Consider the following 12,158-nt stretch of genomic DNA (forward strand, 5'->3'; position numbering starts at 1 on the left):
GCCCGGGGCCGGGGGCGGCGAGGTCACGTAACGGCTGCTCTGGCGTCCGCCCGGGGAGGGGGCGCCTTCCCCGGCAGCCGGAGCCCTCCTGCGCGCGCCGCGGCTCCGAAACAGTTACCGGCTCGTAAACAACAGCTGCGCGCGCATCCGCATCAGCTGGCGCCGGGATCCCGCACCTGCGACCTCCTCCTCCCCTCATCCCCGCCGCCCCCTCCTGCTTAACCCGAGCCAGCCTGCGAGGCCATCTCCTCTCTTGCTAGGACCCGAAGGAAGAACGGCGAGGGGCTGACCTGCGCCGCGGCCCTGGTGGGGGAGAAAGCATCCTCCGGCAAAGGGGTGGCCCGTCCTGTCACACGCAGGAGAAACCCAGCGAGCCGACCGTGGGCTCGATGGACTAGCAACGACCTGCCACGACCCTGAGTTGCAGTCCGAGGGATCTTGATCCGCTCGCAAGCTGCCTCGTTCCAGATCCTAGGAACCGTTCTGCCAGAAGAGCGGGTGGACCACCCCCGCAGACCTCCTGGAGACGGGAATCCGCTCTGCCCCTGCATCCTCTGGTCATCCTTTTCATTCTCTTCTATCCAGTAGCGTGGGGTATTTTTCCCGTTATGCATGCTCATCTCTCCCACCAGACCCAGGTGGATTATTGGCCTCCCAAACATCGGCTGGCTCTACACACACCACCCAGCCAGACCTGTGGGGTATTCACCTGATACACAACAGGTGGCGGGTGTACACCGTTTCGCAAATTGATCTGTGCTATATTCATAAGGGTGGGCCTGCGCGCACTTTGCTCAACTAGAACCGTGGGACATTTACCAGATAAAAGACTTAACTACCTCGGCGGAAACCTGGGGGTCCAGGGGAGAAAGGCTTCACCTGCTTCTCTGAGACCATGGCACTGAGCCCGCAGCCCTGGACCAGGGGAGACAGCTAGATCACTCTTCTTTCTGAAGGAACGAAGTTCCACGAGATTGGCATCGTTTTGTCTTTTTTTTTTTTCCTTAAATATTTACTGGTAGTGCACTTTCTAGGATAGTCCGTTTGAATTCTGAGTAGGATTCTTATTTGGGACTTTTTGTGTGGTGTAAATCAAGGTTATTGAGGGTTTTTTAAAAAGTTATCTTTTCTATTTTTGCAATCAAAAGCGTAGGAGAAAGGATTTTGCGGGGTTTTCCTTTTTTCTTTGTTCTTATAAAGGAAAAGAGAATAATGCATCCTCCAGAAACCACCACCAAGATGGCTTCAGTTCGGTTCATGGTGACACCAACGAAGATCGATGACATTCCAGGTTTGTCAGATACCAGCCCGGACCTCAGCTCCCGATCCAGTTCCCGAGTAAGATTTAGCTCACGGGAAAGTGTGCCTGAAACAAGCCGTAGTGAGCCTATGAGTGAGATGTCTGGAGCCACCACTTCACTAGCAACTGTTGCACTGGATCCAGCTAGTGACCGGACTTCTAACCCCCAGGATGTTACGGAGGGTAAGTGGGAACACAGATGACAGGATACTTTAATTACTGGCTTATTTATCTGGTTGATTTCCATTATACAGTAATCATCAGGAACCGAGCAATCTCTTTTTGAGATGCCTAGGAACCCTTTGGAATAATGGTTAGCACGATGACTGTAGTAATAACTTTGGCATGTGGGAAAGAAAGTAGATTTCTATTTTTACTTCATTTTTGCCTCCTTGGAATTGAAATGAGTGGTTTTGGTTAAGGGTGAATATCAAAGAATTTAATAGTTTTTCAGCGCAGAGAATCCTGGATTGTAAAATTTAGTGGAGAGCAAGCTTTGGGGCTCTATTACAGTCTGCTTTTAAGGCTAGTTACTAGCAGTAGTTATTGATCACCTTTAGTTATTAGCTTTCCTACAAAGACTTCAGATATTGTATCACAAAATTCTTTTTGAAAATGTATATTTTACAGAGACAGTGGTTCAAGAAGCTAAGTTCACATGAGGCTGGTGGATCTATTGTGCTATCCTGTGGAATGGAGAAATTCTGAAGAGGCTTTTAGGGCCTGATTCCCATATAATTTTGTAAAGAGGCTTTTAGGGCCTGATTTCGACATAATTTTTTCACTTTGAACTTTATATGGGATGTATTGAGTCTCTGTAATCAGGAAGTAGTGGTACACAAGCCACTTCTGTCTTACTTCACCACTGCAGACCTTTAGCTGCCTAAACGAATTTGTGTTAGCTGGTTTGGAAGTTTTTACTGGATTTAGTGGGAGGAGGTGACGGAAGAGAGAAATGAGATAAAACGGGAAGGTCATAACACTTTTCAGACTGTGGGGTAGAAAAGTTTGAGAATTGCTGTACTGCTTTATATGTTTAGTTTTGTGCTAAATTCTGACGTAGATATGTCAAGTAATGAAAATTTCTCTTAAGAATCTTAAAGACTCTTAAAATGGTATTCTACCCAAATTTGAAAACCATAGCTTCAGCTACTGACTTGACATTTTCCGGTGTCAGGAAATACTGTTCCTCTTAACCTAAAGGGTGCAGGAAACCAGAATGATTTTAGTTCCTCATTTCAGTTTGTGTGTTTGAATGTTTGGAAACAAGGTAGATTTGGTAAAGTTTGTAGTACTCGAATTCACTTGACTGACTTATTTTATGGAGATATGGACTTATCTATTTACAACTTCTTGACAAACTTTATACCATGTACCATGGTATTAAAGTTACATTATGGAATAAAAATAATTTATCATTTTCTCTTCCTCAAATTCTAAATTGTTGTTTTAGTTTATATCCATCATACTATATTTAGGTTGTAAAAATACCAGGTATAGACTATAACTGTTAATTTTTTTATTGCTGTAATTGTCGCTAGACAATTTATAGCTGAATGTTGTTAGACTTGTGACTTATATGTTATGGAACTGTACTTTTAATCTGTTTAAAAAGTGGACTTGAGTAATGTGTTAGCCTTGTGGAACAGGATCCTGATCCAGGCTGCTGTTCTGACCTTATTTACAAGCATTCTTTACAGTATAGAGTGGTGTCATTTTACGTGATGGGGTAAAACTGGGACATGTCTAGGTGAAATCTATGCTGTCTAGGTGGTTATAGAAGTTAAAGCTTGGCTCTCTTTCTAACATAGTCCTTAATGTTTAGATGCTCTGGTACCAAATGAAAGAGAAATCAATAGTCCAGCCATTAGATTGCAATTTCCACCATATTCTCAGGAAACTAGAGATAGAAAACTATTTTCCAGTATATTCTCAGGAAATGACCTATTTTTTTCTCTTTCTATCTTCTAAAATAAATTCTTATGACAACTATAATCTTATATATTTTCCCCACTATCAGAGGGACTGGTCAAAAATACAATTATTTCGTCTTTGGCTTCTTAATCTGTGGATACCCTTGTTAGACTTAGATATAGATCTTTACAGGATGCTGTTGTCAAGAAAATCAAGGACACAGTGATCTACTCTTGTCTCTGGGCTGGCATTATTTTAGGAAAACAACACTGCGTTTTCTGCAGTTGATTCTGTCTTTAAGCTCATAGTGTATTTCAAAATTGTGTTTGCTATTTTAATATTTAGAATTCTGTGACTTTTTGGCCTTTTATACATCCTTCCATGATTGTGACATTGGTATGATTATCTCTCCTTTCTCCACAATTCCCATGCCTCCCACATTTCTTCCACATTTAAGCTTCCCACCTTAAATTTGTCATATGCTTTTTACTCACATTACATTGCACAGTGGCGGGTGAGGGGGTGGGGTGGTGTGAAACAGGAAGTTTTAAATACTTATTCTATCTGTTTTAATTTTTTCTACTGTTGGCCTTTTGAGTAGATAACTATTTTTCTGTTATCAGTTTTTTTTTAAGATCTTCCTTATTAGAGAGAGAGCACACAAGTAGGCAGAGCAGCAGGCAGAGGGTGAGGGATAAGCAGGGAGCCCGACCTTGTGGGGGCTCCATCCCAGGACCCTGGGATCATGACCTGAGCCGAAGGCAGACGCTTAACTGAGCTACCCAGGCGCCCCTGTTATCAAAGTATTTATAATTGTCCTTTCGGTTTGTTAAGCTTCCCTTAGAATTGATGGGACTGTGCAGTTGGTAAATAAAAACAAGAATCTTAGTCTGTACTTGCTTATACATGAACAGTGCCTTAAAGATACCAGGAACTGTTGAGAGTGGATAGCTTTGGAGAGTTATGAAAATAGAGTGGAGGGTGGGAACTTCCCTTTACCTAAACAGTTCAGAAGGGCATGTACAATTTTTTATATCGAGGGTATATCACTTTTATAATACAAATTTTAAGAGGCATAGCATGTTAGGGAACCTCAGGTGATCAAGAATTGAGTTCTGGGGAAAAAAATTGAATTCTGGTCAAACTCCATTTTAAAAACTGAGGAAACTAAGGCTCACAGAGATGGTTATTTGTAGCTCACAAAGTTGCAAAGCCAAGACTGAAGCACAGGCCTCCTGACTTATATCCAGTGCTTTCCATATATCATTTTGTCTCTGCCATAATGAACATTTTTTACATTTGCCTCAAAACCATCTGGCTATCTTAAATGATTGTTGAAATAATAATTCCCAAAAAAGAGCAGGGAACATATTTTTATATGTCTTACACAGTATCTAATACATTTCATCCTTTTACAATTTAACACATACTCCCTGAGGCTCTGATATTTGTGAGGCACTACAGTAGGAATTATAGGAAATCTGTAGATGAGATAGTCTCTGCCTTTGGAGAGCTTGTGGTCTGGTGATGAAAATGACAAGTACCCTTTATCCATTCCTTCGCCATTTACTGAACACTTTTTTTAAAAAGATTATTTATTTGAGAGAGAGAGAGAGAGAGTACAAGCAGGGGGGAGCAGCAGGCTGAGGGAGAAATGATGTGGGACTCGATCCCAGGACCCCTGGATCACGACCTGAGCCGAAGGCAGATGCTTAACCGACTGAGCCACCCAGGCGTCCTTACTGAACACTTATTGGGGTCAGGTCCTGTTGTCAGTGTTAAGGATGCAGGACCAAGAAAAAGAATCCAATAACTATTCTACAGAAAGTTATGATCTAATAGAGAAAACAAATGTTCATATAGATCATAATGTTGTATAAGTGCAACAATAAAAATAGCAAAATACGAAAAAAGGAAAAATGCAGCCCGCTGTAGAATAATATAATAGATACAGCAAAGGAAAATGATGAACTGTGGTAAAAAATGGAGACGGAGACTGGAGGACTTGGTGGGGTGAGGTGGTAGTGGAGGATGTAGAAGGTTTAAAGATTGTGGTCGAACAGTTGGATGTTAGAATTAATGGTTTCAGAGTTGGGGCAATTCCAGTGTTAACATGATCTAGTGTGCAGCCTTGGGAGTGGGTTTTTGAAGTGGAGTAAAAGTAGAAGCCATTTAAGTCAAGGAGCCCTAAATATACCAACTTCAAGGGTGGCTGTTACCAAGTTTTTATTGGGGGGGTATTAGGTGGTAGAGATGCAGAAATAACTTAGATAAGTCCCTTCTTCAAAGAGTCACCTTCTCTCTCAAACTTTTTCTGATTCAACCCCACACTCAGATAATAGATCATTTCTTTATATCCCTATATCCCTTACACAGAGTATTACTATAGCACCTATTTCACTTAATTTTGTTGTTTTTTTTATATGTTATCTTTCTCAATTAGGCTAATAGGGTTCTCATGGACAGGGACACAAAGTTGTCTCTGCATCATCAGCACCTAGTATGGTGTGTGATGCTACATATAATTTGCACTCAATAAAATATATATTGAGTTGAAGATCTTCTAGACTAAAAAAGATAGAAATCTAAACAAAAATTAAAAACATACTATGATAAAGGCAAGTGAAATGTACCCAATAGAGCATTGATGCTTCATCTGGCTGCATGTTGGAATGATCTAGAGATCTTTTTAGAAAATACTTCTGCCCCTTATCTAGGGATTCTGATTTAATTGCATCAGTAGTTTTTAAAAAGTTTTCAAAAATCTGATTTCTAACAGAATGCCAGAGTTGAAGACCAGAGCCCCAAAGGAAAGAGTGATTAATGCTGTACCTATGGGAAGACCTTTCCCACCTGATTGGGATTTCACTGAGTGGATAGGCACAGCAGGCTTTTCCTTAAATGTTAGTAGGTCTAATAGAATAGAATATTTATCTGCCCTTGGAGCCATTACACTACACATGTGTTTAGCCTATTTGATCTACCAATTTTATGTGTTATTGGTAGGTCTCATAAATGTCTCTCATGCTAAGGTTAAATCAGAATAATGATTGATTAAGCAACTTTGAAAGTTATCTAGGTTTTTTTTCATAAGAACATGTTTCAGAGTACTAAGTACTTTTCTGTACTTCTCCAAAAAATTTCTAATTTTTTGCCCCAAACCAAAATAAGTGAATTACATTGTTTTGCCAATCAAAGGTGAATATTATAGTTGGCCCTTGAACAACACAGGGGTTAGGGGTGCCAGCCCCCATGCAAGAGAACATTTGAATATCATTTTTTACTCCGCCCCCCCCACCCCGCTAACCTTGACTGCTAATAGCTTACTGTTGACTGGAAGCCTTACCGATAATATAAAGTCAATTAACAATTTTGTATGTATTCTATACTATATTCTTACAATAAAGTAAGCTAGAGAAAAGAAAAGTTACTGAGAAAAATCATAAGAGTGGTGCCTGGGTGGCTCCATCGGGTAAGTGTCTGCTTTCGGCTCAATCCCAGGATCCTGGGATCATGACCTAAGCCAAAAGGCAGACACTTAACCGACAGAATATCCAGAAATAATACTTATTTTCACAACTGGGTAATTTATATCTAAGATGCATGTAAAAAATTTACTTAATTGATTTATTTTTTTTATAGTTGAGCAGTGTGCTAATTTCCAAATAAAATTCTAAGAATTATTAGGATATATATATAGAAAACATTCTTCCCTTGAGAGGTTCTTTCCTTTCCTGAAAAATCATGTTTTGAGCACAAGCAGGAAGAGGGCAGGCAGAGGGAGAAGCAGGCTCCCCACTGAGCAAGGAACCCATTGCGGGACTCAATCCCAGGACTCTGGGGTCATGACCTGAGCAGAAGGCAGGTGCCTGACCTACTGAGCCACCCAGGCGTTCCAGATACCTTTTCATTTAAAAAAAGTCATTTCCTTAGGAGCTATGATGGGATTTCTCATCCAGAAGAAAATTGAAACTGATAAGGTTAAGTAACCTACTCAAGGTCATACAAGTAATAAACTAAAGAACAGTGATTTAAACCCAGGTGTGTGTGATTTTAATATCAGTATTCCTGTTATTACACTTACACTTCCTCTACTATACTAACATTGGTTGGCTCTGTTGAAACATTTAGTAAGAAGCATAAAAGAAATGCAATTTTTATGTTCGGTGTACATTTTTGCAGCTTTTTGCCTTGCATTGGGGACATGAAAGGAAACAGTTTATTGTTTTTATTATTCAAAAAGAGGTAGTAAAATGACATGTTTCCTGAATCATTTTAAGGTTCTATGTTCCTGAAAGGAAATCTGGCCTAAAAATATGTATTTTAAAGTTTTTATTTTTAAGTAATCTCTGCACCCAATGTGGGGCTGGAATCTACAACCCTAAGATTAAGAGTTGCATGCTCCACTGATTGAAACAGCCAGGTGCCCCTCTTTCAGTGTCTTTTAAATAAATGGTCTGCAAATACCCAGGGCAGCTTAGTAATGCTGAATTATACAGTTATTGATTTAATACAGTCATTTCCCCTGAAGTTAATGAATATTCTTATTTTGACCCAAGTTTCAGTAGATCTATTTGTTTTTGGGTTTTTTTTATTTTTGTTTTTTTGTTTTGGTAATCTCTACATCTCTACCCCCAATGTGGGGCTAGAACTCACAACCCTGCAATCAAGAATAGCATGTTATACTGACTGAGCCAGCCAGGCACCTCGCAGATCTATTTCAAAATGGAGTTTTGTTGCAAGGGAGGAAAGAAGCAATAACTTATTTAAAACAACAACAACAACAATAACAAAAAAACCACTTGTTCTCATAGGTGAAATTAACAAGAAAATTTTGTTTTGAATTGTGTTTTCATTTTCCTTTCTTTACATTTTTAGAAATATGACTTAAGTTTTGACCATGTGTTGCAGTTTCATTTTCTAAACACTGTTTGCAGTGTTGATTAGAAGCCTATCTAGCAAGTATTTCATAATGAATTAAATGAAATGAAATTCTGAGTGAGTTACTGAGTAGTCCATGTTCATAGTGCCAGTGCTGTTTTTGGTTGGTGATTCTTGGGTCCTATAATATCTAGGCTGTAATGACATTCGACTAATGAAAGAGATGGGCAGCCTTATATAGGGAGTTGTAATGTTGTAGAAAAGGAAAGAGTGGAAGCTGAGGACTCTGAGTACCCAGAGGCTTTTGATAATGCCTTCTTTAGTATTTGGGTCAGCAGCCAAAATGGGCGACATAGCTATCAAATTAACTCGCCATCAACTATCCTTCTACTGCATTCTTTCCTTTAGTGAAGACTCACAGCTTTCGTCCCTGAAGAAATAACGAGGCAAGGTAGTAGTATGTTTCTAAACATTCTGTCTCTGCTTACACCACACTGTACGTACAGTCCTGGTTTAAGATTGCCTTTTATTTTATAGTGAAGTAGATAACATGACTGTGAGCTCCTCGAGGGCAGGAGCAGTGCCTCATTCTCCATTGTATTCCTCTTTCCTGGCACACAGTGGGCATTCATATATGTACTGAATAACGCATGCTTTCTTCAGCTTCAGTAAAGCATGAGATTTTCCTGATGTTTTGGTTTGGAGAAGTCTCTGTCTTCCTTGCAGTACAATACGTTGAGTCCATCAGACAATAAGGTCTTTTATGTATTGTCTTTCAGTTGTTAGCCCCCAAATATGTCATATATTCATCACTGATGCCATTTTATAAAAATCCATTTTCATAGACAATTTTTGGTAATTCTGAGATTTAGGAATTTTAAATTCTTACTGTCCATGATAGTTGGTCTTCACCAAAGTAATTGATTAACTCATTAAATTCTTTCTATAATTGTTCACATAATAAGGCATAATTTAGAATTTGTGATCATTTTGATATTTTAAACCATTATTTACAGTCCAGTGTCTGAAGGAGAAAAAGGGTTTGCTGATATGCTAAATAAGGAAAATATATACACATTTTCTGCTTAAGAATGAAAGTCAGTATACTTTTACAGCTATAGCTCTAAATTTAAGTAATGAACTGCTTATTCTCTGCCAGTAAAATGTTTACAACATTCTGTAGCACAGCCATTTGGAGTATAGTATGTAAATGGTGCTTGTCCATGAGCTGTTTACTTAACCTGTCTGTGAGGAGATAAGTTCAGAAATTGACAGTTTTTAAAAACTTGGATAGCAGTTTGATAGAGCAATTTTATGTCAAATCTGAATATAAAAATTAGAACTTGTGTTTTGTATATTTTCCATTTTTCTAGTATTTCATATGAATTGTGAATATAAAGAAAAATAGTCCTTTACCAGAGGTAATTTGCAAAGCACTGTCCTTTTGACTGTTTGCCTAACCTTTTGAATGATACCACATGAGGTATTGTTTCCCTACCAGTGGCCCTTTGAAGCTTGAGTAATTGAATGGGGGTCAGGGAGTGGGTTAGTCCTTCAGGCAAGTCTGATATTTTCCTTAAGAATCCCTGCTCTAACACGTGACCTCTTTCCTCTCTTAATATTTGAAGATAGGAAGTTAAAAATTTTTGGAACTCCTGTACCTTTTTAGAAGTTCTATAATTCAGACATTTTAAAGAAATTCTATAATTCAGATCTTTTTCCTGTCAAACAACATTCTCTTAATAAGATAAATTATTACAGATTTGTTGTTAGATTTATAGAATAAAGAGTATGAAGGGTTTACAACTGAGAATAAAACATAATTAACCTTTGTTGCTCAAAGTTTATCATAAATTTACCTTGACCAAGAAAATTAAAGCTTCATGTAGTTTTCTACTTATATTTAGTTGCTGGCTGGTGGTTACAATGATTCAGTGAGAATGTATATCCTAAATATTTTGAAGTAATAACATGCTACATTAGAAGCAACTGCTTGGGAAAAAAACAAAAAGCAACTGCTTGGAAGTAGGTTACACTTTCTTTACTATTTTTTGTAAAAATACCATTTGTAATAGACCAAATACTATAAGCACAAAACTATTGTTTATAATTTTAAAGGTTCTCTCAAGTGTGGCTGTTTATTAATAGTAGATAAAGTACTCTGAATGGATCTTCAAATTCAAGAGTTTAGGAGAGATTCATAAGATTTGAATCTGTTCCAAATCAGAATCCGTTCTTTGCACACTGCTCCCACCAAATTTGTGTGTGTGTGTGTATGAGAGAGAGAGACAGAATTCTATGAAAAGGTGTAGACAGATGAGTTAAGTCTACATTGTGTGTATTTCATGGAACTTAGTCTGCTCTATTTTATACTTTCCCAGCTTTTTAATAGTATGCTGGTACCATTGATCAAGCTCTAGTTGCACTTTTTATTAAAAAAAAAAGAATACTATTTAATGTGTTACTAAAACCTTAACATTATATCTGCAAGATGCTCTCGAGCAGAATGACATTTGGTAAAACTCATGTGTTCAAAATGTATGTGGCTTTTTAATTCCAGGGATTTGCTTACTGCTCACTTATTATAGAAGTTTTCTTGCATTGTGGATCCATTTTTAGCATGAATTACTAAATTCTTAAGAATCACTTCAGCTGGGCACCCAGGTGGCTCAGTCAGTTAAGCATCTGTTTTTGGCTCAGGTCATGATCCTAGGCCTAGGGATCGAGCCCCACATCCGACTCCCTGCTCAGCGGGGAGTCTGCTTCTCCCTCTATCCTTCCCCCCTGCTCATGATCTCTCTGTCTCTCTCACTCTCTCTCTCTCACTCAAATAAATGAATAAAATCCTTAAAAAAAAAAAAAAGAATCACTTCAGAACACAGTGTGGTTCTAGATTATTTGTGTATGGCTTTTGTACAATACAGTTCTCAGGTTCTGAGAACAAATAAGAAATACATATATGATTCACTCTAAAACTGAGTGATGTAGTATAACAATATAGTACAACCTGAAAGAATCCTTGTGTTGAAAATAATTTCCCACTGACTTTTCCTTGTATAAGTCTTTTCACTATATCTAATTTGTCTTTTTTTTTTAACAAATGGGTTGAATAAAACTAAATGGTAGTTGTCATGAGCTGTTAGCTGTGATTAAAAAGAAGCAGTTGGGTAGTGTAGCATGGTAAACTATACTTTTAAAATATTACCCATAGTAGATCCATTCTTCTAAAGAATGGGTAGGCATGCTTTTTTAAAAAAACACATAACGGGGCGTCTGGGTGGCTCAGTCAGTTAAATGTCTGCCTTTGGCTCAGGTCATGATCCCAGGTTCTGGGATCGAGCCCTGCATCAGGTTTCCTGCTCAGCAGGGAACCTGCTTCTCCCTCTCCCTCTGCTGCTTCCCCTACTTGTTTTCTCTCTCTCTCTCTAAAATAAATAAATAAAATCTTTAAAAAAAATAAAAATCAGACATAATGTAGTCACAAAGTTTTACTGAAACTGATTAGTAAAATAAATACAATATGTATAATATTTGGCCTAATGTACAAAGCACTATGGGAGTAGTGCCATTATAAATGCCCTTTTTGCCTTAGCCTGCCCTTTGTCTTACTACTTAAAAATACCATAGTTTTTTTTAAATGTAAAACTAAATATTTCAAGTCTGTATGATGACTCTGATTTCAAACAGCATTCAACACTATCAAATCAAAGTACAGGACTACCATCTATGTAACTGCCTGAATTTTATGTGAAATGGAATTTGACCCATAAGTGATTTGCTTTATACTTAGATCTAAAGATCTTTTATAAAGCATTCAGTGAACTTGTTTATTGTATTTTTTTCCAACATTTTATTGTGACAATTTTTAAACATACAGAAGAATCGAAAGAACACATCTGTATCTTTATCCTCCAAATGCTACAATTAACATTTTGCTATATTTGTTTTACCACATATTTATCCCTTCCAGTAGATCCATCTATTTTTGAAGCATTTTAAAGTAAGTTGCAGGCATCATTTATGCTTCAAATCTAAATACTTCTGTATGCATATAATTAATATG

General features: G+C 38.1%; 1 protein-coding gene across 2 annotated transcripts in view; it reads left to right on the forward strand.

The window, feature by feature from the left end:
- The window catches only part of SLC12A6 (solute carrier family 12 member 6), an 85,403-nt gene continuing 73,245 nt past the window's right edge, over positions 1-12,158 (forward strand). Inside the window, exon 1 of one of the 2 annotated variants that reach the window (XM_027569102.2) lies at positions 1-1,483. In XM_027569102.2, the coding sequence (XP_027424903.1) occupies positions 1,213-1,483 (271 nt within the window). In that variant the 5' untranslated portion in view covers positions 1-1,212. The remainder of the gene's footprint in view (positions 1,484-12,158) is intronic. The other variant, XM_027569103.1, reaches the window with a different exon arrangement.

The sequence above is a fragment of the Zalophus californianus genome, chromosome 6 (assembly GCF_009762305.2).
Source record: "Zalophus californianus isolate mZalCal1 chromosome 6, mZalCal1.pri.v2, whole genome shotgun sequence".
In the NCBI taxonomy this organism is placed as follows: Eukaryota; Metazoa; Chordata; class Mammalia; order Carnivora; family Otariidae; genus Zalophus; species Zalophus californianus.